The following is a 27,905-nucleotide window of genomic DNA, read 5'->3' on the forward strand; positions in this document are numbered from 1 at the left end:
GTAAGAATATAAAATTGACCAATCATGCTCTCATACGCCCAATTCTAGTTTATTACTACACAACATAACTGCCGACTAGGGAATGTATCGTTGCGCAGGCATGACACATGGCGAAAAGGCTGCGCAACGACACATGACATACCGATCCGATAGCTGTCGGTAGACATACATAGAACAACACCCGGGGAATCGGAAGGCGTTGTAACATCACCGATGCGTGTCCGTCGTTTGCCGTACGGCAAACGCGAAAGATATGATTCTGAGGTGAGCCTGTAAAGTCGATCGAGTCTTCCCCAGCTCTCTCGCTCCCGGACGGAGACGTTGCACGTCACCGGGGGGGTCACCGACTTCCATGTGAATCGACGGCGCACGTACCGGGCTCGGAGCGGGTGGCCGCGACTAAGGTGCAGGTCTTCTCCGAATATCCCGGTAAAAGTCGGTTGCTCGTTGCCGTCTCAGAACGCCGTAAACCTGCGGTAGCGAATATGAAAATAACAAAATCCACCGTTGTCCTCCTGGTCTTCGTGCTGATGCTGTCCATCTTTGTGGCGAATGTAGCTGATCTTATCAATGTCGACTCTCATCTGCAGGACGAATCCTTACAAGAGTCGAATGAGGAGACTTACCGGTCCAGACCAAAATATTACGACATAGGAAAGTCGTATGACCACTTGATGTGGTTTCTACAGGTTTGTCGATGATATGTTTCTTCAGATGATTGACAGTGCACTGTGACTCCTATTGTATCAAAGTGATATATTATAACAGTTTTTTACACCTTTAGATATCTGACATACATATAAGTATCTTTCAAGATTCGTCTAGGATATCGGAACTGAAGAAATTCTGCAATGTGACGGTAAATGCGATTAAGCCTGTGATTGTCCTTGCTTCAGGTAATATATATTTTATCTCGTATCAAGCTGGTTGGTATGTTAAAAAATACTCTAAGTGTTTTATTCGGTGTCTTAACAGGAGACTTGACTGATGCCAAAGCTAAAGATAAGATGGGCTCCAAGCAGATACTTGCAGAATGGCAGTATTATAAATATGTGATAGACGAGACCAATATCAAGGAGAGAACATTGTGGTTGGATGTTAGGGGAAACCATGGTGAGCGAAAATGACTGTGTGAATTCACATAGGATGACACTCAGTGAGAAAGTTACATTATGGAATTATCGATGTGCTTTCAGATAACTTTAACGTGGTCAGTCTTAACTCCAAGAACAATTATTACTCCAATTACTCCGTTCAGGGGAAGAAGCATCCCAGATCTTACATATACAATGTTGTCGTTGGTTCTGAAACGTACTCCTTCATCGCGATTGATGCTTGCTTGAAGCCAGGCCCCAAGAGACCGTTTAATTTCGTGGGTGTTCTGGATCAACGCGAGATCAGTAAGATACAACAATTGGTCAATCAGTCCAGGGATATCAGTGCGGATTATATAATCTGGTTTGGTCATTATCCCACGTCATGCATATTGTCACAATCTGATATCGGTATCAGAAATATTCTAGGTAAAACGATTAATATGATACACCCGTGTCGTATTTAATTATAAGAATCAATCAAGTAAGTATATAAGTAATCCTGCTGAACTCGTGTATTTAAAGGCAGACACAAAGAAAGTATGGTGTATCTGTGCGGCCATTACCACACACTGGGTGGTATGGTACCCAACATGTACACGTTGCAACAGGCGGGCTTCCTTGAGCTGGAACTGGCAGATTGGAAAGACAATAGAATGTAAGACAAATGTACTTTCATACTTTCAAGAGAGAGAGAGAAAATTGCACATGCCTGAGACTTCATTTTCGCTGGTCTTCTATTTCCCGAAATAGACAGTTTGTATGGATAGATACCGATCACAATTACGTATACACAATGTATTTTGATAATTTATTTACATGGAAATTAACTATCGTTTGGAATATTAATACGAATCGCTTCGCTTGATCATCCGGTCACGCCGAGTGTTCCTTCGCTGTCGAGATATGTAGGATTTTTAGGATGTAACTACGCTTACTCCGCGCTTCGACTTCTTTCTTATTCAGTTTCCAAATGTTAGTAGGCCTACTTGATACACGCTTATTACTAGGTACCGCCTCGCAGCAGTAGATCATGGCCAATTCTCATTCATTGATGTAAAGCATAATGACTGGCCTGTAGCATTAATCACCAATCCGAAACACGCGTTGTACATGATGCCGCGAAGGGAGAATTTGAAATCCATTATCGCGTCCACGCACATCAGGTAAGCACACTTTTCTAACTCAACCTTCGTCTCCCTTGTGAGACACGCCCATAAAGTGATGACGTGCTTATTGCAGAGTGCTGGCGTTTTCGACAGCTCCTTTGAAGACTGTTGAGATCCAATTGGGCAACGGTGTCTGGCAAGTGTGCGATCATGTGAAGGGACCTCTTTACGTGTTACCGTGGAACACGACGATGTACAGGAACGGTATTCATCACATTACAGTTTAGTAAAACGTCCCGATTGCTTATCGATGTTAATTCAACAGTAGAGTTTGCGTCATACAAACGAGTATTGAATTGTGATACTTCAGGTACGCGTGGTCGACGAGGAAGACAGAGAGAAAATCGTGTCGCAACCGTTTTCTCTCGATGGTTCGCGGCTGTCGTTCCGCATTTTGCCCCGATTGGTGCTCATGTTCGACGTCAGTCACATTGTGAGTCAACGCGGGCCGTCACGATTGCAATTACATTTCCATGTACAGTGACGTGCGTGTTAATAATTTAACGTCACCGTTTCACATAGTTTCAGTTCCTATTCTGCACTGTATTGGCATTGCTAGTAGCGCCGCTGTGCTTACTCCGCTTTCTTCATATACTCTGCGAAAGTAAATATAGTTTTTACGAATCTTATCTCTCATCGCAAAACTCGACTGACGAGCGTATACTAAGGTTCCTCTTGACGCAGATAAGTATATTCATCGGCCGCGGCTGCCCATCAGATTCTTTCATTGGTGGCTGAGGAAACTGTGGATACTGTCCACTATCGATAGATTATTCTTCCCGTTGGTGCTGTACTCCTTGTATCTGGCTGTCGGTGAGTGTTCCAGTGCATTACAAGAAACACTTGTGTAAACTTCCTCTTCTCTCAAACGTTAATTAATCACATCAATTAATATTAATTCGTGTGCACGTCGTTCATAAATGTTTACAAATTCCGAAATTTGTGCAATTCGAGCCTGAAGAAACGAATCCTTTAGCCTTTTCTTTCTTTGAGATCCTCAGGAATATACTAATATATGAAATATTAATTTATGAAATATTAACTCTTTGTATCACGAATTTTTATATTAGACTGACTTTTTCGGAACTTGATACCCAGAGATTTTTCGAATCGCCGATTACGAATCAGAAGTCAGAATTTTAAAATTTTAAGTGTTTGATCTAATGTGGCTGTCCAATAATTTATAAATTATTTAACACGTTGACTGCCGCGGAACTTTTCACGATTCTGGTCTAAGAAGCCTATTTGATTTAATCAAATAATGAAGCGACGAGATAACTCGTAGTTGGCGTCCTGGGCAAGTAAACAACCTACGAGATATCTCATAGTTGGCAGTCAACGTGTTAAAAGAAATTTGAAAATTCTTACCTCAGATCAAGATTCAGTGACTCCCAGAACATCATTATGAGAGATATTTATTTGGATTTACAGCAGGAAATATTGATTTTTCCATATTTTTCCGAGATTGTTCATATATAATAAAAAAAACAACATAAGCGTAAAAATCTGAAAAAATTCTGAAAAATACTTTAGTGTGTCCTAAATAAGTAGTACCTGAATTGCCGTTTCAATATTGATAATAGTTTAATAGAAAACGACATTTTTCCATAAAAATGTTGACTGTTCACGGCAATTATGCAAATAAAAATTTACAATTATCTATTTTTTTTTTTATACTTGTTTACGCACTAGAGACTTGACGAAAACCAAAAAAACCTTAAAGTCAAGAAATTCGTCAAAATAATTAAAAACTGAGCTGGAGGGAAAGATGGGACTCTCAGGTGGGAATTCCACCATACCGCAAAGGCTTAAGAAAGACTGGTCCTTCTTGGTCCTTCTTGGTCTGACCAAACGAAGAATTTTACCGGGCTTTTATGAACAAAGCCTAGATATTACAATGTTACTAGAGCATTAATATTGTTAGTATATTAATATTATTTAAGGGAGGATGAAACTGTTCAGCGTGTAACGCACGTGCTGGATATTTTCAGCCAATCGTACGGGGTGGATCTATCCTCCATGCTTGAGCCGATCCTCAAGTTGTTGCAAACTCATTTTTCCTTTAACTTGATACATTGTCGATTGTTTAAGGCCCCTGGACAGTGGGGGAGGTAATTGAGGATCACATAGGCGTAATCTTCGCGTGGGGCACGTTCGTCGGGAATGCGTATCTACCGGGCGCTTTCACCTACGCTTACGGATTCTTCCAATTATTTTCCTTCCACCTGCCGCTCATGCTGATCTTGGCGCATCAAGTCGATCGTAGGTGCGTGATATCGTGCAATAACACGTAGCACGCATTTAAAAAAAGTACTCGAACGGCAAAATGAAAGCGTGCTAATTTCAATCGCTGTTTCAGGCTGCAGGATGTCGAGAATTCGGTGAGGCAGCCGTTGTCGAAATTGCGACTGGTCTGGCGACATTTGCCGTTCGCGCTGTTAATCGCGATGCAAACCGCGATGGCCTATTTCTTCTGGCTGGCGTACGGCACACTAGCTACAGTACTGTGCCCACTGCGCACCTGGAGCATCCTTCTGGCCCTGATACTGTGTTATCGGGTCAACACGATGCCACTGTCGTGCTTGAGGTACGTACACTCCGACGCGAATGTATCCCGAGTCCACGAATGCTGCTATAACTTATGCTTCATGTTCTTCAAGGTCCGTCGCGTTACTCTGGTCACCTCGTGTGATACACACCACCGATCTCATCGTGACGCAAACCTCCAACACTAACAATGCAATTTAATGAGAAGTAATAGCAGAATAATTGTACAGTCGGCGGAAATGTTTAAGCTAATGTTTAAAAAAAAAGCGTTTAACACGAGATAGATTTGCAGGAGTGTTGAGTTAGATTCTTTTATAATATATTTCACACCTCTCGAGTATAGGGGAGTCGTGAAATCAGGAAGCTAACTGGGATAACCAGTTCATCTTAAAGGAAGCAATCAAATATATATTTTTACCTCTTGATGTCTCAATGAACCTTGAAATATCGTTTGCATTTCTGTGACGAAGCCAGTGTTCCTTTGACACGTGCCACATTATGTTCGACAACATGTATCCGCGCATCGCGCCACATGTCACGTACGTTTCAAAATTTTCATTTACCGAGATTACGTGTATATATACTTTAAAAGTACAACATATATATTTATATATATATATATACTCTTCCAAAGCGGGTATTACAATGTGATAATTATTATTGACATAATTTTTTTCATCATTAACGGCCGCTACTTTTACTTCCATACATAATATACATAGTCCAAATTCGAGAGTTCCTCTTCAGAAAGATTAATCTTATTTTTATTCTTTTTATAATAAGAAATCTCGAATAAAAGAGAGGGAGAGAGAGAGAAAGAGCTGCGTTGAGAGGGAGGGGCAGAGGAATAGAAGTAAAGAGAATATTTATGTGTTAGAGATGTTGCTACGTATTTACACCTCTGTTACGCTTTATCTCTTTGCTGTGAAGCTAAACTAAACTGTTAGAGAGATATATCGAAGAACGAAGAATGTGATATTTTACGATTTAGAAGACAGACCTTCGAGATGCAGAATTATAACTTTTAGTACTCCCGTTCAGAACTTTCAGCTGAATGTCCCGAGCACTTCCCTGTGACATATATATTTTTCTATTTCTATATTCAAAGATCCGCGCATATTCTTTTCACAATAATAGGTTTAGGTACTTCTGAGGACGACGACATCTCACCGGAGATTTACTTATATGTTAAATGTTTTTACTGTAACACACACATCACACAAAGATAGCCAAGCCGTGCATGAACGGCACGTAGAATTCGTTAGAGACTGTCCTACTGTTCGACACACCTGTCGTACGAAGAGTACATCAATTTACTGACAATCATATGAGCCAAAACTCTGCGCTCTAAACACAGCAATTAGATTCGAAGTGTTTGGTGCCACTGTGACATTAAACGTAAACCTAGCGAAAAGGGATTGGCTATCTTTGGGCGTAGAGCGCTAAAAGGAATCCAGTGAAAGTAACATTGTTGTATTAAAATGCGATTATGTGCCGCGATCAAAACACAATATTACGAATAGTATTCGGTAGATATGTGTAAAGAAAAAAACAAAATATAGGTCACACACAATTGAGTCAAAATTAAAGATCCTTCGAGAGATGTGTGAAGATGTTGCGTATGTGTACTAATAAATGTAAATATGATCAGTAAAGAAGATCTTTGTTTTTTTCTTCATCGGTGGGAGATTGATGTTTATTGTATGAAATTAAACTGACGTTTGACTTGTCGTCAAATTATGCAATTTGCAAATAAAAGTGCGGCCTGATTCGCTGCCGTCATGCTAATTGGGAAATAAAGATCTGTCCAGCTCACCGTTGAGAACAGATTCAACTAGCAACTTCCACCAAAATCACGCTGATGGAGTGGTTCAAGAAGCATTTTACAACTCAAAGACTCTGATTTAAAGATATTTTTCTGAGTACAACGTTCATCTACTTTTTTTACGGTACTATATGAATATAAATCAAAATCTATCAAATGCAAAAATGTCTGGTCAAGTTAGCACCGTAATTCCGCAACAGGACTTCTCTCTCACGTAGCAATATAGTAATATAGCAATAATATTATAGCAATATAGTAGTATTACATGTGCTGCCCTCGTGTGTCTTGTCTTCGTTCCTGCGCAGCCGAACGGAGTAAACTACTTGCCTGCATTCGCCCAGTCGTGGTGAAACATCATATTTGCAGTTATTTGGTTTAGTGCAAAAGGAAAGTCGCAGACACAATAATGGATAAAGAACGGTACTCAGAAAATCCTGATATTGAATGGGCACTGGATTTACTGAGACCGGAATCCGATACTTATGAACCCAATATCTTGCGAAAGTACACTGGAGAATTCGTATTTGTGGGGGCTGGTGCAGGACTTGGGTGCTTCAGAAATTACGTCAATCGCAGGCCACTCTACGCCGGTAAGTGTATTTATCAATACCACTGATCACCGTAAACGGAGTATTTTTCTACGCATACTTTGCAACATAACCTCTTAACCTTATGCCTTATATAACATGGCGAGATCAGAGAGTGTTGAGGGCAATTTCTTATCCTTTTATATTTGACGTAAAAAAATATTTATTTGTTATAATTGATCTTTGTTTGACAACGTGATCTGCTATAATATTAATATAAATTTGATATGTTTATATTTAATATAGACTTGGGGTATTTTAAACAGTGTTTTGATGCGGTTGACAATGCAATGTTATGTCTTTAATTCTGCATTGATAATCACTCGTTGTGGAAACAACTTTCACAATTGTGCAACATCGGGATAATTTTTATGCTTAGGTTTACAATTTCATGCTGCATTTATGGCAGCGGGCTTTGTTGTGGCAAAACTTCTTATACGAGTAGTCGACCACTTCAAAGCTGAACGTGATACTAGACTAAGGACTTATGTTAAACTCCATCCAGAACTCTTTCCTAAGCCAGGTATGAATCTTTTTAATTACTAAAGGAAGGAGATATTGTTAAATTAGAGAATTCAACGAGACCGTCTGTAGTTTATGATACTATAATTTATATTATTTATATTATAAGGAAAAAAATATTGAAATTTCTTTATTCCATTTAATTAGACTTAAAATACATGTTACTTGATTGCTTTTGCTCTTTCTCCTTTCAGAGCGAGTAAAATACAAAGATATATTCAAGCCGTGGAGTCCAATACGTTAGGTAATTACTATTGTTTATTTAGATGGTTATGAGCATCTCTCTGACATCAAACAAACAGTGTCGTTCATTGTAACGAATGTAGATGTACTACATATATATATATATATATACACACACAATTTTAAAATATATTATTACTGCCCGTGAAGACAAGATTCATTGCTTCCACAAGTGTCTGAGAATAAGCACATATTATGTGTGTGTAGGACATTGTAAATACGTACGAGAATGATGATTTTTCAGACTGCCATTATCCTGTGAAGGAAAGAACGAGATTCGTGGGATTGTACATATAGCATGGAAACACTTTATTTTCTCTCTGTTAATAGTCCAAATCGAGCAGTACGCGCTTAACGTTATAAATGCCTGTGAACGATTGTCAAGATGTGCTCTATACGAGAATAAAAGTACAAGTTTACGCACGCTGGGTCATACAATTGAGAGCGAAACACCATTGGCATACTTTATCAATAGTTTTTCCGACGCTGGAGGAAGAGCGAGACACCTGTTATAATTGTCATTATATATATATATATAATGATATATATATGTATATATATATCACACGCGGTATCCACTTTGATAACAACAGGCGAGAGACACGGATCGCTTGCGCTAAAATTAAATCTAACTCACTCGACTGACGCTCCTATTTCTTTCCAGGATTGTAATTGTCGTTGTACAACCCTGTGCCCTTTGAATCTCCTAACCACGGATATTTGTTCGGACACTCTCTACACGTCTCCAGATACCTGTAGAAAATAATTCCGGACACCTTTACCATTATCCTGCTCAGATAACGAGACTGCTTAACGCCTTGAGCGATAGAAGAAAATGTGTCTCTGGGACCAGGAAAAAAAAGTACTTCGATTCCCGTAAAATTTAGCATATAAAGATATTTCGGGTCCCTAAAAGCAAATTTGTGATCTAAATTTAAAAATTCAAAATGGCCCATGCAATATGGCGGACTATAAAATCCCAACAATCCAAAAATAAATATTCAATTCGTCATATTTGGTTTCAGCGATTTCGAATTTTTAGTTTCTAACGTCAAATTTGAATTTTGTGACTTCAAAAACCCCGAAGTACAATGTTTCAGGAAAATCACTTCAATGAGTCGTTAAAGAAACGCATGTGACGCCGGAAGGTATCACTACTCCCAGAAACACAGCAAAATTTGACGCTGAAAGGTCGTCAATGCCGCTTAAGGGGTTAATCATGCGTGTTACCAGTAATTCAGCAACTATCAGATGCAATTTCTACCTCGTCGTTGTGAAGTTCGATTCGGCGGGCTTGAAGTCTAAGGCACACTTGTGTGGGTTGTTGCACGGCGGCCCTGGCAGGTTCTCTTTCTTTTTACACGACCATCCCTCGAAGTTGTGTAAAGCCTTGATCGGTTTCGGATCGGTCATCCATGTCAGCGCCTGCGTGGCGGTGACGAAGTAAACGTCAGGTCTGTAAGAAGAAATTGTATTTCCGTCGGTTCGATTTTCCTTAATGCTGACGATGCCTCTTCAGCGTCTTCTTCACTCACAGCGTCGCTGCCCAGTCGAGGAATTTCGACAGGCCGCGCTCGAGCTCCTTGATCTGGAACCAATTGGTGTGGAAGGGCATCATGTACGGCGCTCGGTTCTGCTCGTAGTACCTGTTGAAGTCCTCCTGCAGCCAATCGAACACCTCCTCGGGATCGTGATTGTGCAGAACGCACTGGTCCAGATAAGGACAGTGCCCGCCTTCGTAGCTCTCCACGTAGTGCGCGTTCAGAGGCAGCTCCCAAATACCTGGAACGATGAGTTAAGGTTTCAGAGAGCCATCATACGGCGAATCTCGCCGAAATTCTACAGTTCTACTCGCTCCGGAGTCTTCCGAATCGAATTACAGAAGAGCCTGGACCACAGGTATCGTTGGTCTCATTACCTTGGAACGACTTGGTGGGACAAGTGCCTGCTTTACACTCGTGCGGGATTTTGTAGTCGAGAGTGTACGGCCAGATCGGCACCTTCAGCGGCGAGATTCCGATGCTGCTGTCATATATGTAACCGAAGTCCTCGAGCACCTTATACTGGGTGTTTCGACCGGGCTTCAAGTAAGGCGCTCGCATGCCGACCACCTCGCTGGTTGAGATGTTGCTGAAGTGCTTCAGTATCTCTCGCATGCCGATCATCTCGCCGGCCCACTCTTCGTAACCCTTGTCCTCCAAGCCTTTCTGTAGCCTAAACATTTTGCCATCAGCTACTCTAACCCCGCTCTATTCTGACCCCAACGACGAAGATCACAGCGTGTCTACTCACGAGATCGTCTCCGTGGCAATCTCGTGGCCATCGTGCGCCAGACTCTGCACCATGTTGTAGTTGCAGTATTCATGGGAGATGAAGAACGTGCCTCTCAGCGGACAGTTGTTGGGGTTCACACGGTCTTGAGCGAAGATCTTCTGGTAATGGTCGAAGTTGTTGTGATTGATCGCTCCGTCGAACGTCATGATGATCATCTGCGGCGTCTGCAAGCGTTCGACGAGCGACTATGTGATAACTGTGTCTCTACGTGTCTACTATATGTTTCGCTCTTTCTGCGATAGATCTGCGAGCGGATTGACAAATCGTTACGGATGTGTGTGTGTGTGTGTGTGTGTGTTTACCTCGTCCGGCTTGAGACCGCCGGGGATGATCGTGCCGTCGCGGGAACAGAAGCAATACGGAAGCTGGCACTCGGACGTGTCGCATCGCTCAGCCAGGTCCGTCGGCGGCTCGGTGATCGGTGCCGGAGCTAGAAATTAAAAGACATCCCCAACGATATAAGTAAATAAATAAATAAATAAATATATATATTTTTTTATGTTACTATAAATTATAAACTTTCTTCCACTATATTTTCAAAACGAAATGATCAATAGTCCCAAAATTTGTCTATAATATCTGTATATTAGTCTTTATTTAATATTATAATAGTTTTTTACAGCGCGTTTTTGAGAGCGCGTTCAATCAGCGTTAAAGCGTTATTCTATCCTTGTTTTACATCTAATGAGCGATAAAGATATAGACCCGTATTCAGAACTCTCTTTTATCGATAAAAGTGTTTCTTACAAGTGGCTTAGGAACTATCTAATTGACTGAGAAGCCACATTTAAGGAACTTATATCGATAAAAAGAGCGTTCAGAATACGGGTCAAAGAAAAGACGGTAGGACGATCTTACTGGTCTCGATGGGTCCGCATCGCGCCTCGTTCTTGAAGGTGCAGAACTTGCTGATGTCATCGAAGTGCAGACCCGACGGGCACCGGTTCAGATAGGGATATCCATCGACGCACTTCCGGCGGAGACAGAGTGAAACAAACGTAGACGATTAGAACGCGAACGATGACGCTCGAAGGTAATGAATAATCGATATCCGACTGATAATAAAAAAATAAATAATCTGAGAATGAATGAGACGTGAGTCGTAATTACTTGATAAAACCTCCTGCAGGTAGCCGGGTCGGCGAAGTTCCCGTTACCCTGGCCTTCCGGACACCTGAACTCCTCGTCCTTCTTGTCCTCGTCCTTTTTGTTCTTCTGGCAATGAACTGAAACGAAGAGAGAAAGAGAGAGAGAGAGAGAGAGACAAAGCGGATGAAGCACGTCGACGCGCCGGTGAGGATTCTTCACGCGAGATACACGCGCCAAAAACGGCACGCTTCATAAGCGCGCGAACATGCCGTGGGAGAAGAGATTTTTCTTCTCCTTCTCCCGTCCCCCTCGTGAAAGTGCACGAAGTGTTGCTTTCGTAACCGGCTGATCCGGTGCGCTCAAAATCAAATTTCATCGCGCGCGCCTTTGCCCGGCCGTGGAGATGATCTTTCTCGTCTTCTTCTTTTTTTCTTCCTTTCTTTTTTGCTTCTCGAGGAAAGATCACGACGACTTCGTGCCATCGTGGTCCCGTCCGTCCGTTCGTGGGATCGAGTGAAGAGCTCGAAAGCCGTCAGGCCGGGCATGAAATGTCAAGGTTGGGGATCTTGCTCGAAACGCGTTTATGCGCCCGAGAATGTATTTACCACGCTCCTGTAGTCAGGATGACCGGCTGTCAAGTGCCTACGTTCTACTTTTACCACGTTCTTTCTCTCTCTCTCTCTCTCTCTCTCTCTCTTTGTCAAGCAGTTGTTACGCTCCGCGTGAGCGTCGCGATTACGCCCGGCGGTGACTTTAACGAGAGCACGGAAGAGCCGCGCGAGTTCGTGTAAGGAAAATTCATGACTCAACGGCATTAATAATCTCTCCAATAATAGCGACTACGATTCAGCACAATGTCCAAGATGTCGGAATATAAAATGTCCTTTAGATATCTTAAAAACGACTTAAACACATCTTATATTACGATATCCTCGAGCCAACTTAAGAATGTCGGAAAGATGTCTTATGTCCCGATTTTGGACATATTCGTGTTGTCCGGGAAGCTTTATATACAGACACTTTCGGAACCGAGCGGCCTTCCACCAAGGTCGTGGAATTTCGGTTTCTTGATTCTCCGATTAATATTCAGCATTAAATTATGCCGGCCGGATAATAACGAAGACGACATCGCACGTATATAGATAGCCCGCGTGTAGAAAATACTCCCGGACAGGAGAAATTCCAGAAGAGTGGTTCGAGAAAGCGAGAAACGCGATTGCGGGGCATTCCAATATGTTTGGGCGCGTTAAGAAGCGCCGAGTCGAATGTTTACGCTCCTTGCGGCCGCGAAAACGCGTCGGGAACACGTGAAAGGACGAGCTGCCGGAGGACGCGGGCTCCCTATTTTTTTCGACCGAATTTTTAAACGGGCTTCTTCCCTGATAGTCTACAGGAAAATTCTACGAGTGTTCTACGAATATATTCGTTACGAATATTTGTATATTCATAAAATGCACTAAAACATTGTTATATACTCATAGTATACTATGTTTTTAGTATACTCGAATAACCTATTATATAAATGTTCTATGAATGTGCATAAAATATTTCATAAACGTTGTAAGCAGATGAGAGGGGGGGATAAAATACGCACGAAAATATTATCGCGCATGCACATGCAGATTTCAGTCTCCAATTAAATATATGTGTCATAATGTATCTGCTTAGACAGCAGAAAACCCAAAGCCAGGATATAAAATGTCTTTTAGACATTTTAAGGCATTTTAAAGTCGTCTTTAAGTAAGATATCTTTAAGACGTCTTAAAGACGTCTCATGTCCCGGTTTTAGGTTTTGTGCTGTTTGAATGCATATACAGGTTTGTCTACTTTTCAGTTGGATCAATGCATTGCATATGCGCAGTAAATGAACTTTAAGAACGTTCTTCTCCGTTATGAATATATAAATCTCTGTTTACGATATTCTGCATATATGCATGGAATATTCGATTCGAATATTCTCGAATTAAAAGCATTCGTATTTCATTAGAATATTCATAAGATATTTTGTGCTATCTGGGTCAACGTGTCTCAAAGTTCGCCTCGCTTTGTTTTTCGTCGTTTTTCCAAGTATAGGCGATTCCATTTTCAAAAAAGACGCGTTAAATCGTATCGAATTTGAAACTTTTTCCCCAATAATAGGTAACTAAATGACGCGCATAACATGCATTTATGTTGTTCTAATTGAAGAGAAAAATCGCACGCATTTAGCTTCATGTAGATTTCCTCTCAATAATATTGTTCTTTTTTTTCTATGAAACAACACGATTTACTAGTGAACAACAACTCTAGTGAACAACAACGTTTTCATTCAAACAAAATGATATTTAATATTACTTAGAGGTAGCATAGTTAGCTTCATATATGTTCTCTAAACGTATGTAATACAATTATGAAACGTTATATATGTTTAAAGAACATATATGAAACTGACATACGCTGTCTAGGTAGATTATGTTGTTTATAGTAAACAAACCCGTCAAACAAGTACGCATACTGAATCCAAAGAAATCTTTCTCTCTATATGTCAACGCGCAAATCCGACACGAAGCCGCGACGCTTGGACGTTAAAGCTGAAATTAATTGAAACACATTAATTAATATATATAAAAATAATATATATAAGACATAAAAATAATATGTATAAAACGTTTCAGGTTGAAGAAATGAGCTAAAATGTTCACGAAACGTTGACCAAAAGACCACGTAGAACACTAATGTGCTAGTTCGAAAACCAAATTAATTGAAATACAATTTAATTAAAACCGTATCGCACGAATGATTGTAGAATGCGGTCAACGCATATCGTCACCCGACTGATCGAAAACCAACGCGGTCCAATTTCTCCGCGATGCTCAAGCCTGTGCCTTCTGGCCGATTTGTATGTCGTGACCTCTCTTTTCAGTCGCCCACGGAGGGCACACCGATACGTTTACACAAAACGTGCGAGGAATTTCCATGCGCCGGAAGAACCGGCGACAGCGGCGCGTAGTACGAGCAGGGATTGCACAAGAAGCGTTTCATGAGGTTTACAATTCACATTCTCGGCAATGAACAGCAACAACTGGAGAGGTAAACGTCGTATTCACACCCATAAGTGCATTCAAGGTTCTTCAGGTGTCGTTGCGTTGCGTTCTTCTCTCTTTTTTTCTTTATCCGGGGGAGGGAGAACATTTCTCGTGTATAATTATATATAGAATATGTCTGTACATATATAAAAATATACGATTATATATGATAATATATATATTTATATATATTTATATGTAATCATATATAACTCTGTATCATCGCTTCATATATATATATATATATATTTATTTATTTATCTACATATATATGGACATATTTTATATATGACGCCTCATACACAATTGTGCGTATTTATATAATTATATCCAATTCTATTTAATTATATATGGAACATTTTTTTCCCAGGCCTTGCGCGCGCTTTACATTGAAGTTCGGATTAATGAGACAAGTTCGTGCGTGCGTGCGTGCGAATGATGCGAGTGTTAACGAGAGAAATTGCCTGTGCGATTAATATAGAGACCCGAAGGTGCGTATTGCAGAAAAAACAGAGGGAGAGAAAGAAAGGAAAAAAGTGCACTCACGAGAGAGAAAGTAGCATCTGCCCGGGAGTCTTCCCGGTGACCTTATAATCGTTACGTGTAGCGCTACATTTTCGCGCGCCGCGTCGCTTTTGCGCTCGTGACGGTAATTAAAACTGATATTAGATAACGTTACGCGCGTCTCTTCTTATCGGCTCTGTCTCGATCCATGAGATCACCGCTGTGAGAGATCCGTCATCTCTCCGTTCTGTCGTCTTAAATGCCACTCGCCGTCGTCGGGAGCGTTAATCGATGATTTTGTTTTAATCCAGCTCCCTCCATGGGAATGAGGTGAGGTAATTACCACTCCACTCTCAGCGGATGAGCCGCAGACAAGTTATCGCGAGGTCTCTACTCCCCGGTGGCCGGGAATTGCACGTCGAGGACAGCCGATACGCACGGTTCGGTCGCCCGACGATTAAGGTGCACCGCAATGCCCGCAAAATCGGCGAGACCACCGCTTTCGCCGGACTTCCTCGAGCGAAGACGAGTATACATGTATGCGTCTGGGAGGTGGAAGGGCGGCATTGTGAAACAGGAACGGGAAATCGGTGTTGAGCTACGAAGTCGGGAGGATCGTCGACGAAGTTCTCGCATTCCTTTCTCCTCCTTTCAATTTGGCTTAATAGCGCCGACGAAGGTACGAACGGAAATGTGGAATTCCTCGCATAAGTATGTTCCCAGCGAGCAAGAAGTCATTAACATTAACGTTATTACAATGATATTTTGTAACATGCGACGTTTTCGAATGTGTAATTCTTAATAATGTATACACCGTCATTCAACGTCATCATTTGACCCAAATATTAAGAATAATATTTCTACACTTTAATTTTGATATTTAGGAATATTATATTATCAAGTAGCAGTTTTAAAACATTTATAAAACATTATGTCAACATGTTTATAAAATTCACAAAACCAATGTTTCGAAAGATTAATTTAACGTTTCTTGCTTACTTGGACTGTGTGAATGACTTTTATATTTCTAAATTCTGAAATTTAATTTTAAACAATTTCTAATTTCAGATGATTTTTTCGATTGTTTTTAAAGTCCCCGTATTTAGGCCCCTAAGATATTTAGGATATCTTATATATTAAATATTGTTCTACTGAAACAACAAGAAGTTCTTTAATGCTTTTTTTAATACAATATTACTTCTTATAATTTATTACTTGTGATAACCATTGCAATGTTTAATGAAAGTTTAATGAAAATTTAGTGAAAAATACAAAAGAAACATTTGACGTGAAGATATTTATCGTTTGAGAAACCAAACAATTGTTGAATCATTCCTTTGTTTCATTCCGGAAGACAAATTTGTCTCAATTGACAAAACTTTGTTGAATCCAAAGAAATCTTTTTCTCCGCGCGAATATCGAGAGATCATTCGTGCGGAAAACGTCGGTTTGACACTTCTACGTCAGTTTTCTTTGTAAATTTCACTTGTTTTCCGCGGGAAGAATTCCTTACGGCGCTCGAAATGAATTACGACCGTAACTTGTCGAGAGAGGTGCTCGCGCTCGCGGATGTCAAAGAGATCCGTTTAACGCGCGAAGTGGAAAGTGAAGGTACGCACCACCGTAACGTTGCCAATGACGTACGCTCTGTTCTCTCTCTCCCTCTCCCACTCTTTCTCAGGTGCACATTTCCTCGCTATCATTCGGACGCATGCACGCACACGTGCGGCCGCACGTGTGTGCGTGACTACACCGCCATATGCGCGTGAAACAAATCTTATGTAAACGCGAGTGAAACCGCGACATGCCGAATTCGTCGGCGCGTCAGTGTCGTCTCTCGTTTCCTCGGATTTTCTTTCTCTCCTTTCTTCCTTTTCCTCCCCTTTTTCCCAAGACGAATTCATACACGTTTCTCGAATAATCGGGGAATTTTGATTCGGCGAAAAACAGTTCGAATTCTAAGTCACCTCCGATCTCAAGTTCTTCAATTAAACAAGTAGCCCTCGTAATTGGCGAGTTTCTCTTCGCGATATAGCGCAAGTGTGGAATGCAATATGCGGACGAGTGGGATAATTGGCGCGTAAGTGATTGCGGATTATTGTATACGGTTTCTCCGACAGGTGATCTCGCCGACAAATATATTGGCCACGAAGGAGAGAAGCGGATAAGAGATGCCGGAGGGGACAGGAGAAAAGGGGGAAAACAAGCGTGCGCAACTTGCTGCGGGACTGGTCGCAGACGCGGTCTCGAAGAACAGCAGGAGCCATCCCGAAGAACGCGAAGACGCGGATTCGGGAGCTCAGTTCGCCGGGACACGGGTGACCGTCCGGGCGAGTCTCGCAATTTTTGGAAAGCTGCCGCCGTTGCATCGGAGCGAACGAAATCGGTGAAAATCGCGGCATGACGAACTGGGTTCGCGCGAGTGATCCCCGGCCGATCGAGCATTCGATCCTGAAGTCTCGCCATTTCCAAGGTGGACGGCCCGTGATCGGACGGAAACGTCCCACGGGAATTCCAGTAATTTCCCTCCTCCCCCTCCCCCAGTTTTTCCGGCCCTCCCACGCAGGAGACACATAGGCCCGGTCTCTGGGAGCCGATGGCCAACGAGAAGAGAAAGGTGGGAAGCGACGTAAGGAATAATTCGCGGGAAGGCGCGCCTACCTGCGACGACGGTCAAGAGGGCGCAGAGAAGCGCCGCTTCCTGGAGCTTCATCGTATCGTCGTCGTCGATTTGTACGTGCGTCGCAGACGCCGAGATCCTCCTGGGCGACCGCTCGGCGTCTCCCGTCCCGTCTCCGGATGCTTCCGCGTGCCTTCCTCGGTGCTCGGTGCTTTTCGCTTCAGCTCGCGCGACCGCGACCACGGAGACGTATCATCGGCCGATCGACCACCACCGGGTTGATCCGCCGTCGCGACACTGCCGGGGGTACCCGCGCGGTGAGGGCCGGTGTGGCACTTCGCGGGAACTGGCAGCGCCGCCGTTCCTCAGCTCATTGGCTGACCACTTTCTACCGGGTCGCCGAGTGCGAGACGAGAAACCGCTGTCTCTAACGGCCGATGGGACGCGTCGCCCGCGAGATCCACGGCGCGAGGTGAGCCCGGGTTTCGCTTTCGAACAGGGACAGCAGCGGCCCTCCTTCTCTCTTTTTCTCTCCCCCCTTTCCTTCCTCCTCCTGGAACCCGAAATTGCGACGTGGATGAATTGCAAGCCTGCGAATTAACACGAGGATGCAGACGCCTGACCTTGGGAGCAAGTCGGAGGACGTCGAATTCTAGCGCTAGTTGGAGATACGTCGGCAATACGATATCTTTATTCGATCGTGATCACGACTTCAACAGGCTCCGTTGAGCTATGCGCAGAGATCTTCGTTACTTGAAGATCGGCGTACACTGAGCGAGCGAATGACGAACGAATGACGAATGCGTTAGGTAAAAGCACTAATATGCACGTATCTAACTGGACATTCTTATTGTTTTAATTTACGAATTCAAACTTTCAACATAGAATTTTATATATTTTATATATCGTATATATATATATTTTTTTTTATAAAATTCCAAAACAATAAGAATGTCTAGAATTAGATATGTGTAGAGGCATTGTTACTTAAAGCTGAATCTGCAACAGGTGCTTTTAGCCTTTTGCTCCGAGAACTAAATTATAACGTAATTTTTAGTGCATTTCCAGCGTTACCGGACGTTGCAATTCCTAAAATATAAGCATTACCACTTTCGCAGCGACTTGGCAGTACGGACGACGCCTTTTATCAGAAATAAAGTCTTATTTAAAAACGTCTTCAAGACGTTTTACATCTCGATTTCAGACGTTACGTTGTCTGGGATTTTATTGCTTAAGACAAAAGGCTAAAGGCTAAGACCAAAGGCTTACCTATTGCGAATCCAGCCTAATATGAATGTGTACATTCGCATCTAAACGCGCTTAGAACTTTTTTTGATCAACCACCTGATGAGCAAATCGGTTCCCCCGTTCTGCTCGGACTCGTTATAGCATGCATACTTTCCAAATTGCAACAACGAAAGTTTGCATTCGTTGTTCGTTCTTTGTTCGTTCATACGGTGTGTACGCAGCTTAACGATACAACAGTAGAACTAATCGCAAAATGCTCGCGCGAAATGCACGCGATGTTGAGTAATCTTAGGAAACTTAGTAGAGAGTTCTCGAATAGAAATCGTCGAATAGATATGCCGCCGTTCGGAAGTCCGTTGCTGTTGCTTCAGCTGCAAAGAACGAAACGTAGCGTATCTTCGTAAACGACGGGAGCCATCGGTAGGCCGTTGACTGTCTTAGGGTCCTGAGAAGCTGGCTTCTCAAGTTCTGAGGCGACTCGGGAACCGGTCGCCGAGGAATCTCACAAATCGATTTTAGCGATCTGCGGGCCTTTCTTGCGCTTCTTCGCTGATTGCTTCTTCTTCTTCTTCTTCGTCACCTTCGAGTCGTCCTCGCGCTCGTCGGCGGCGGACCGGTACGGATTAAAATAGTTCGGGTCCCGTTCCGCGATGTTCAGCTCCTGTACGACCAAGCGGATCATCGTGATGGTCGACTCGTCCAGCAAGTGGCGCATTCGATCGGCGAAATTCAGGGACCAGTGTAACGTGGAGTTCAAGCTCTGATGCGTGCTCAGTATTCTGTGAGAGATGTCCGGCAGGTGCAGGATGATGTCTCCGAAGAGCGCAGTGTTCTCCAGGATGCTGGATAACGCTGCGACACGCATATGGAGACCAATAAGTAAAAATGGAAAATACTGAAGACAGACTTCAGTTTTTCATACACTTGATAAAACGATCATTATCATCACATCGTTTGTAACTGGAGATGACAATGACCCAGTATGACGATAACTTACTCGGCAAATTACCGGGTAATTTTGAAAAGCTGGTAAAAGGGTAATTTTTTTTTTAAAACGACAGAAATCGAAATATTTTGATATAAAGCTCAAAAGGAGCATTTAGCCTTTAAGATGAGTAAAACGCTTTATTTAACTCATACTTTTTTTTTAAATATTTTGATACTGACATTGATGTACTATATATAGCATATAGTAATCAGGAAACTAAGTAAAAAGTGGTTTAGTAGTATTTTGAGAAATGAAAACTTTATTACCTTCGAAGAATTGTAAATAGTTTTCTTTCTTTCATCTAAAAAACATTTCAGAGATTATCATATAGATATATATTTGATGAGAATATAAGAAAAATTGTCCTATCTTATGCATTAGTGTAGAAAACACAAGTGCAGCTACTATTTTATATACTATTTGTACATAAAATTGTAAAAAACAAATTTTATCAAAATTACCAATAAATTACCATCTTACCGTAATTATATTGTAAGTAATCGTCACTTTGAATCTGACGATAATTTTACGTCTCTATTTGCCTCTATTTTACGTCTCTATTAACTGATCAATAATTTCAGATGCCAATGAAGGAGAGCTTTGACGAAAATCAATGTGCAGAAGAGCGTCAATCTTTTCGCACAAGAAGCGATTGGATCATCGTTACCTTCTTTGATGTTAGTGTCTTCCGGGAAGGAACTGTTATTCGGCACGAAAGCAGCCTCCTCGATGACGCTCTTGCTAGATTCGATGACCTCCACCACCTTCTCAGCTAGCATCGCGATCATCTTGTACAGCCGCTCGTAGTTGTCCATCTTTAGAAGTGTCTGCACAGCCTGTATGTGATCCTTGCGCCGTTGGGCAAATAGTTTCTTAACTGTGTGAGCTCAGCTAAGGTGTATACAGATGTAAGATAAACGAGATCAATTGAAAAATCCCAGCAAACACTAACAATAATATTAACATCAATGTTGTCTACTCAACAATGTAACTGTTATGTACAATTATATTGTATATGTTATATTGCAATTTATTTTGCAATACATAATGTTTCTACACTACAATTTTAATATTTAAGAGTATTATATTATCAAGTAACAGTTTAAAAACATTTATAAAATATTATGTCAAAACGTTTCTAAAATCCATATGAAATCAATATTAAAAAAAATCGATTTAACATTCCTTGCTTACTGGATCTTTTACTGTGTGTATATTTTGTTGAGCTGGGAACTATAACAATTACAAATTAAACCATAATTATTAATTATAAATTAACAAAAGAAATCACATAATGTTACTGTCACTTAACATTTTGCTGGGCGTCTCTGTACTTCTTAGCCGCACACTTTCGCGTCCTCTCATACTTAAAACACGAGTGCGCGCTGTAATAATCCGAGAAGCAACATTATCCTCTTCATTACTTCCTTTCCTCAAAGTACGGAGAGCGTGTGGCTTAAAAAAAAAGTGACAGGGTCGATCGGAGGAAGGGAGGGAAAGGGAGAAACAAGATGAGGAAATCAAACGGATACACAGTTCCTCGTCGAGCTTCGATTTGGATTCCGCGCTCTCTCGCGGCTCGTTCTCCATTGGTTGGTCGGTTTCCCGCTGCGTGTGCGCGCTGATTGTCAACAACGTCAGGATCACGACAACAACGTGAAGGGAAACACTCGGCGGCCGGTGTAATTCTCGTGAACGTTGCATTGCGAGGGAACTCCGGCAGTGGGCTGCACGACGACCTTCGTTGACCTTCGCTTCGCTTCGCAGTATCGCATCGAGAGAGTATCGCTCGATGTCACCGTTGGACGTTCGCGTCGTTCGAACGCAGCCACGCAGCAATTACCGTTGCGCTGACGACTCAGCCGTGACAGCGGGGCCATCTGTCGACGCGATTTCTCCGTCGAATCCGTCACTTCTAGTCCATCGGCTCCATCACCGAGCCACCGGCGGCTCGTTTCGAGCGTGTTGATCGTAGAGCTCTGAAATCGCGAGTCGTCAGCGACGAACGCGACGTTCTCGCACGTGTTGATGTCAAGCGCGACGTCAGGAAACTGAATCGTCGATGCGAGCTTGCACAGTGTGCACGGTGTAAACCAGTGCGGACGAACGTGCCGACACACACGTGACGAATTTTCCCCTGATATGCATATGTGGAGACGCATCATCCACGGGATCGTCGACGACACACCTCCCCGCAGTAGTAGCCTCTCGCAGTAAATCCCAAGTTGGCAGTAAATATGGCGGCGATGGCCGAGGCGAAGCTGGACGCAAGTATCTTGTCATCTGTTGCGCACTTTCCCGATCGCCGTCCGAGGAGAGCTCGTTGTCGCGATAATTACTGAAAATACAAGTCGTGTTATATGTGCGCGTTTTGACGCGGATACCGTCATACCTGAAGTTTGACTGTTGTGTTTGACAGATGTACGATGATGCTGCATACACCGTGGACCCTCAGCATATCGAGGGTGAGATGACAATTGGTGCAAAGCAGAGGTCGACTTTGGGAGAGCCGGAATTTAATACACTAGACGAGCCCATCAGAGATACAATTGTAAGCTGGTGTTGTTTCACTTTCTTTTAAGCTCCGACTTGGAGATTTATCTCAAGTAATAAGCTCTGTTGTTTGTGTCTCGTATAGTTGAGGGACGTTCGTGCGGTGGGCAAGAAATTTTTCCACGTTTTATACCCTAAAGAGAAGAAAAGTCTGCTGAAGGAATGTGAGTCTGCGGTAGACAAATCTCAAACAGAGTTGCCACAGACCTGGAAAATTAGAAAAAGTTGTGGAAACTTACATTGGTTAGGGAAAACCTGAAAAAATCAGAGAAAGATGTGGAAGAATTTGGAATCTTCGCTTTGTTCACAATTCCTTTAAATGCTCTTATTTTGAAGAGTATTTATAATTGTTTTTAATAGATATCTAATACATGTAGTCACATATGTTCAAAACTCGTTCATAAAATCAATCGTTCGAATCATTTCTTGTTACAGCTGCGACGCATGAAAGAACTTAAGCAATAAGAAATGTGACCAATCACAGTCACGATTATTCCTTGACCGTAAGGAGATCGGATGTGATTAGTCAATTTTATTCAGCGTTTTTATTCAATCGCCTTGTTCTGTTTTAACTGGATTTTCAATACTCTTTTATTTTTTGTTGGCCTGAATTCGGAATTGTATTATTAAATGTCTATGTCTGTTTTTCTCGTAATATAAGATATTTTTCCTATAATTCCTGCTTCTAAACATTAAAATTAAAGATTACATATCGGTCATGGAAAATTCTTTATCATTTGGGAAACATAGCAATTTCAAAATTCATTTTCTGTGGCAACTTTGTTTAAGATAATTTATTGAAACATAGGTTGATCATTGCATCATGTCATATTTCAGGGGATCTTTGGGGACCATTAGTATTATGCACATTTATGGCAATGTAAGTTACCATTTTATGCATGCATATTAGGGAGATAGTAGGTTATATATCTGATTTAAATCTATAATCCATTTAGGATATTACAAGGTTCCTCTGACACAGCAAACAATTTGAACGATGGAGGGCCTGAATTTGCAGAAGTTTTTGTCATCGTATGGATTGGATCAATGGTTGTTACATTGAATTCAAAACTTTTGGGTGGAAATATGTAAGTTAACTTGTTGTGAATTACGAGTTGCAGCCTATTAATCATACTGATCAGTGAAATGTGCAAGGATTCGTTCAAATTTACAGATCTTTTTTCCAAAGCGTTTGCGTCCTAGGATATTGCCTATTACCGACTGCCATTGCATTGATTTTGTGCAGAGTTATACTGATGGTGCAGCAAACTACACTCCTATTTATCCTTAGGTTTGTGATCACCATGATTGGATTTTTGTGGGCAACGTATGGTAAGTGCCGGTAGCAACTATACCTGCAAAATTTTACTTATCGAGAAGTGATTTTCATTAAACTCATATTATAACGTTTCAGCATCGATGGCATTCCTTGGCGACAGTCAACCCGTAGGGAGGAAAGCTTTAGCAGTATATCCAATTTTTCTATTTTACTTTATAATATCGTGGTTAGTTATATCCCACACTGTGTAAAATGCGACACAATAACTTCTCTGTCAGAAGACTGTATATCGCTCTGGGCTTCCGAATGGGTCCCAGAGGACATGAAGCAAGGAAAGAGCAAATTGGACGATGCAACTATTTCATAGATATTTTCCAAGTTCCCTACTTGGACACATATTCCAATATCGTGCTTTTTTGTGAGTAATACACGTATCTATAGTCGCCGAGTATTTATTATCTCCTTATATAGAGTATCATTGGATAATGTCAATTACGAGATCTGTAATTAAATATAATTATAGAAACTTCTGATGTGTGTGTGCTACACAGTCGAGCTAAATTTCATTGGTGGTACAAAAATATCTCGTACTATTTCTCACCGAATGAGAGAAAGAAACCATCAGATTGGTATATATTTATACAGACTTGATAAGAAAAGACGTCGATAGATATAACGGACAATCTCATCATTGATTCTAGAATCTTGCTGCGTTTGAGTATCGATTCCTGTGTTCCCGTGTACCTTAATGATCATTATTTCGTGTTCCATTTCAAATTCCAATTATGATTACCACTTTTTTGACTTCTGACGTTTATACAGACAGTGTAAGAAATTGGTGACGCAATTTTTGCCGTTTTGTACATGTATATTATGTATATAGAATTATGTTTAAATATGTTACACGTTAAATAAAATAATGCGGTGTAGAGTAAGAAACGTTCCTCTCGTTGTCTCTCGTCTCACATGTGCGAGAAGTATCGTTGCAGTTTCCGCAAGAGAGCCTTGCTGTCGTGATGCCCGGGATAGGCGCTCAAAGACTTTTGTGTCGCGTTGTAACTCGTCTGCAGATCCCCAACCTGTACACGTATCGTGTATCGAGCAAATCTGCAATGTTAATCTGCGCATGCATAATCAAAGCGGACGAAGAATAGATTACCTCGTAAGCCAAGTGGGCGCTGTTGAAGTGCGCCTCGTACACGTAACTGGCGATGTTGGCCGCCGCATGGAAGTAGGTCCGCGCTGCCGTAACGTTGCTATTCCGTATCTCTATCACACCGAGATTATTATAAGCCAGAGCGTGCCTGTTGTCGGTCGCGATGGCCAATCTTAAGCACTCCTCGGCCATTATCAGGTCGCCCAAAGTCTATAATCGTAATTAATATGTAACTGACATTTTAAAACCTAGTTTCTCATTATTTGATTAACTTATGATTTAGGCTTAACCTGACGATAATGTAAAAATTATGTTTCTCTACTCATGGTTAATCATTAAACTTTAAAAGTTACCACTACGAAACCATCAGTTTAATAATTAACTATGAATAGAAAAACATCATTTTTGCATCAACATCAGTTCAAGTCTAAATCATAAATTAACCAGAAAATAAAAAACCGGGTCTAAGCGACGAAACAGAACTGTGTGTGTATATGTGTTTGTGATATGTGTGTACGTTTACGTACGATAGCGATGTGAGAAATGTTGTACCACACGTCGGCTATGCTCTCATCGGTGGCGAGACTCAGCGCTCTCTCGAAGCACGATATAGTGTGATCATATTGCTGGGCGTAGAAGCAGCAGAGTCCGAGATTGTTGAACAGTTCGGCGTTATGCACGCCCATTTGCAGGAGACGTCTGTGGATTAAAATTGAAAAAGCGTTTGAATGCCAGCAAATTCTCAGACATGTACAACTGAAGACTGCACGGAAATGCGATGATCCGTACCCTGAACTCATTTTTGTCAATCAAAGTGTCTCTAAAGTGGCTTAGGAACCACCTGATTGGCTGAGAGCCACCTGAGAAGTCACATTTAAGGCGCTTTTATCGATCAAAATTCAGAATACGGACCAAGTCTTTTCCTGCTAAGTCTAGGCACAACATACACACCTGTAATAACGCAACGCCAACTCCGGCTGATCGTTGTAGAAGTGATGCATGCCTATACTTGCTATCGCCTCGGTGTGAGAGGCGTCCTCCTGCGCGATCATCTTATAATACTTCATGGACATCGACGTGTTGTTCAGGCCTTCGAATATGCGGCCCATCTCCGTGAGAATCGTGACGTCGTTCGTGAAGTATTCGAGACCTCGCTTGCACGTGTCCAACGCGGCTATCGGCTGGTCCAGCCTGACGTACACACGGATCAGCCTCAGAACCGTCTCGACGGCTTTGTGGTCCCTCAACGCGGACTTGAACTGCTGCTCCGCGTCTCTAACCAGTCCCAGGGTGTAGTAACACTTGCCCAGCTGAACTTTCCACCACCAGTCCTTGTATTGGCAGATCTGTGTCGCCTGAACGGCCAAGTCCAGAGCCTGTGGAACGTGTTAAGATTTCGAGCACGTTAACGTAACTGTATCCTGGTTATTGAGAGCTTTAGTAGAGAATGGTTGATTTATCAGTTCAAGACAATGTTTTATATCTTAAGTCTTTGTTTAAGGGTCTTGGCAGAATGACGGACTTGCACTTTTTAAAACAACGTTTTATGCCCTTGATCTTTGTCTGAATTATCATTTCTTCTCTTTTTTTTTTTTATTATACAGTGGCTTGCCATCAATCACAAACAAAATGGTTTTTTGGTTTAAGACACAAGACAGTCACTTGTGCGTCACTTGAAGACAAAGACTGAAGGCATAAAACATCGTTTTGAGCCGAAAAATCAGCCATTCTGCTAAGATCTTTAAGTAATGACTCTCGTGTCCTAAAGTCTTGAACTGAAAAGCTGTTTTCTCAGTAACCGATGACAAATCGCTGTATGATAAGGAAAAGTAAAAAAAAATATGATTTGGAGAGAAATTAAGTGAAAAAGCATAAAATATTGTCTTAAAAATTACAATTCAGCAATTTTGCTAAGGCCGTAGTCTGTCTTATTTTACTCACAATATAATACTCACGTATCTCGCGTCGTTCTCGTGATAGTATATGTACTCGAACAACGGTTTCGCTATGCTCTGCTGGCTGGCGTACTTGGTCACATTCAACCGTGACAACTGGATGAAGGGTCCACCAGGCTCCGTCAACATCGACGCGGTACCGAGCCTGGAAAGACGAAAGTTTCATCCTTCGTTGATAGATACATTAAACACAATCCTGAATGTCATACCTAACGCTGCGTCCTGAGCTCGCTGTGATCGGCCTGGCGGTCATCGCTGTCCTCGGTGTTCTCAACGCTTGCTCGATCGATTGAGACATCGCTGCCTGAGTGGCGGGCCGCACTACCCCAGTGACGGGTCTACCTTTAGGGCATTTTAACGTCGCTTGCTTGAGAAGCCTTAGAGAGAGAGAGAGAGAGAGAGAGAGATGTCGATTGAAATTTTGCAAGTGAGCTTCCACGACGAACCTGACTGAGACTTCGGCCGCACTCCTTGACCGGTGTAGCTGGTGCCGGGATTCTTCAAGGAGGTCCCTGGCCTCGGCATCGACGAGATCGCGTAGTTATCTAACAGGGTCTCCGCGATTCCTTCCTCCTCGCCCTCGATGTCGTCCACGTAGACCTGCAGCGTCAAGGCGCGCATCTTCAAGACCCACACAGCCTGGTGGAGCAACATTCGATTGATGTTATTCGCTGATGGATTAACACTAACAGATTGAGATACGTACCTGATCCAGTGGATTCTTCCTCAGCAGATCCGTGCACACCGCGGCGCACTCCTCGTACTTTTGCCGGCTGAATAAGCTTAGAGCGGTGAACAGTTCCATTCTCAACGGGACGCGGATTTCTTTGGTGTGCGAAACACCAGTTTCCTCGCATTGATCCGGCCGCGACGGTGCAGCGTGTGTCTACGCTTTAAGCAACCACCTATCTTATACCTATCGTACATACACAGAAGTTATCGATTATCCTGCTGTCGCGCGTCATTTCTTCTTTCTTTCGGTACGGCATGATATGCGAATTTTACTGAAATATTTTTTTGTAAACGCGTAGGAAAAGAAATATTCAAGCGCGCTAGTTAAAATGAGACACCCTGTATATACTCTGCAGCGATCGAATATGGTTGAGCGAATCTACTTAAAATATAAA

General features: G+C 42.1%; 6 protein-coding genes and 1 long non-coding RNA gene across 9 annotated transcripts; 4 read left to right on the forward strand and 3 right to left on the reverse strand.

The window, feature by feature from the left end:
* Positions 1-265: 265 nt before the first annotated feature.
* On the forward strand, positions 266-6,600 carry LOC106746278 (transmembrane protein 62-like). The gene is made up of 13 exons (XM_014622680.1): positions 266-689; positions 785-896; positions 976-1,113; positions 1,197-1,523; positions 1,620-1,752; positions 2,105-2,260; positions 2,337-2,484; positions 2,574-2,696; positions 2,786-2,867; positions 2,948-3,076; positions 4,355-4,529; positions 4,623-4,850; positions 4,924-6,600. The coding sequence occupies exons 1-13, from the start codon at positions 486-488 to the stop codon at positions 5,009-5,011; spliced, it is 2,043 nt and encodes a 680-aa protein (XP_014478166.1). The 5' UTR covers positions 266-485; the 3' UTR covers positions 5,012-6,600.
* A 315-nt stretch (positions 6,601-6,915) lies between these two features.
* Positions 6,916-8,410, forward strand: LOC106745809 (NADH dehydrogenase [ubiquinone] 1 subunit C2). The gene is made up of 4 exons (XM_014621755.1): positions 6,916-7,225; positions 7,602-7,745; positions 7,939-7,988; positions 8,232-8,410. Exons 1-3 carry the CDS (start codon positions 7,042-7,044, stop codon positions 7,986-7,988), a joined length of 378 nt encoding a protein of 125 aa, XP_014477241.1. The 5' UTR covers positions 6,916-7,041; the 3' UTR covers positions 8,232-8,410.
* On the reverse strand, positions 8,273-17,692 carry LOC106745788. The gene is made up of 9 exons (XM_014621719.1): positions 17,641-17,692; positions 11,432-11,547; positions 11,180-11,291; positions 10,624-10,751; positions 10,280-10,485; positions 9,906-10,201; positions 9,523-9,769; positions 9,252-9,443; positions 8,273-8,740 (listed from the first exon to the last, which is right to left on the reverse strand). Exons 1-9 carry the CDS (start codon positions 17,690-17,692, stop codon positions 8,638-8,640), a joined length of 1,452 nt encoding a protein of 483 aa, XP_014477205.1. The 3' UTR covers positions 8,273-8,637.
* LOC106745823 lies at positions 10,697-20,498 on the forward strand. 2 transcript variants are annotated; one of them, XR_001374556.1, is made up of 6 exons: positions 10,697-10,783; positions 11,218-11,354; positions 14,313-14,479; positions 14,846-14,966; positions 15,291-15,658; positions 17,100-17,178. It is a non-coding gene; the product is annotated as an uncharacterized LOC106745823 (long non-coding RNA). The 2 variants fall into 2 exon arrangements; XR_001374555.1 differs by lacking the exon at positions 10,697-10,783 and adding an exon at positions 20,417-20,498 and having other exon boundaries at positions 11,266-11,354; positions 17,100-18,071.
* Positions 18,065-21,559, reverse strand: LOC106745795 (coiled-coil domain-containing protein 134-like). The gene is made up of 3 exons (XM_014621731.1): positions 21,368-21,559; positions 20,503-20,712; positions 18,065-19,699 (listed from the first exon to the last, which is right to left on the reverse strand). Exons 1-3 carry the CDS (start codon positions 21,537-21,539, stop codon positions 19,350-19,352), a joined length of 732 nt encoding a protein of 243 aa, XP_014477217.1. The 5' UTR covers positions 21,540-21,559; the 3' UTR covers positions 18,065-19,349.
* A 1-nt stretch (position 21,560) lies between these two features.
* Positions 21,561-24,572, forward strand: LOC106745800 (protein YIPF6). The gene is made up of 7 exons (XM_014621742.1): positions 21,561-22,102; positions 22,255-22,386; positions 22,474-22,552; positions 23,226-23,268; positions 23,345-23,476; positions 23,563-23,720; positions 23,803-24,572. The coding sequence occupies exons 1-7, from the start codon at positions 22,073-22,075 to the stop codon at positions 23,916-23,918; spliced, it is 690 nt and encodes a 229-aa protein (XP_014477228.1). The 5' UTR covers positions 21,561-22,072; the 3' UTR covers positions 23,919-24,572.
* A 50-nt stretch (positions 24,573-24,622) lies between these two features.
* On the reverse strand, positions 24,623-27,763 carry LOC106745778 (tetratricopeptide repeat protein 8). 2 transcript variants are annotated; one of them, XM_014621705.1, is made up of 8 exons: positions 27,485-27,763; positions 27,225-27,378; positions 26,988-27,120; positions 26,779-26,923; positions 25,775-26,199; positions 25,351-25,522; positions 24,827-25,033; positions 24,623-24,746 (listed from the first exon to the last, which is right to left on the reverse strand). In XM_014621705.1, exons 1-8 carry the CDS (start codon positions 27,581-27,583, stop codon positions 24,630-24,632), a joined length of 1,452 nt encoding a protein of 483 aa, XP_014477191.1. In that variant the 5' UTR covers positions 27,584-27,763; the 3' UTR covers positions 24,623-24,629. The 2 variants fall into 2 exon arrangements, with proteins under 2 accessions (XP_014477191.1, XP_014477182.1); XM_014621696.1 differs by having other exon boundaries at positions 27,225-27,417.
* Positions 27,764-27,905: the final 142 nt, after the last annotated feature.

The sequence above is a fragment of the Dinoponera quadriceps genome, unplaced genomic scaffold (genome assembly GCF_001313825.1).
Source record: "Dinoponera quadriceps isolate SergipeBrazil2010 unplaced genomic scaffold, ASM131382v1 scaffold120, whole genome shotgun sequence".
Classification (NCBI taxonomy): domain Eukaryota; kingdom Metazoa; phylum Arthropoda; class Insecta; order Hymenoptera; family Formicidae; genus Dinoponera; species Dinoponera quadriceps.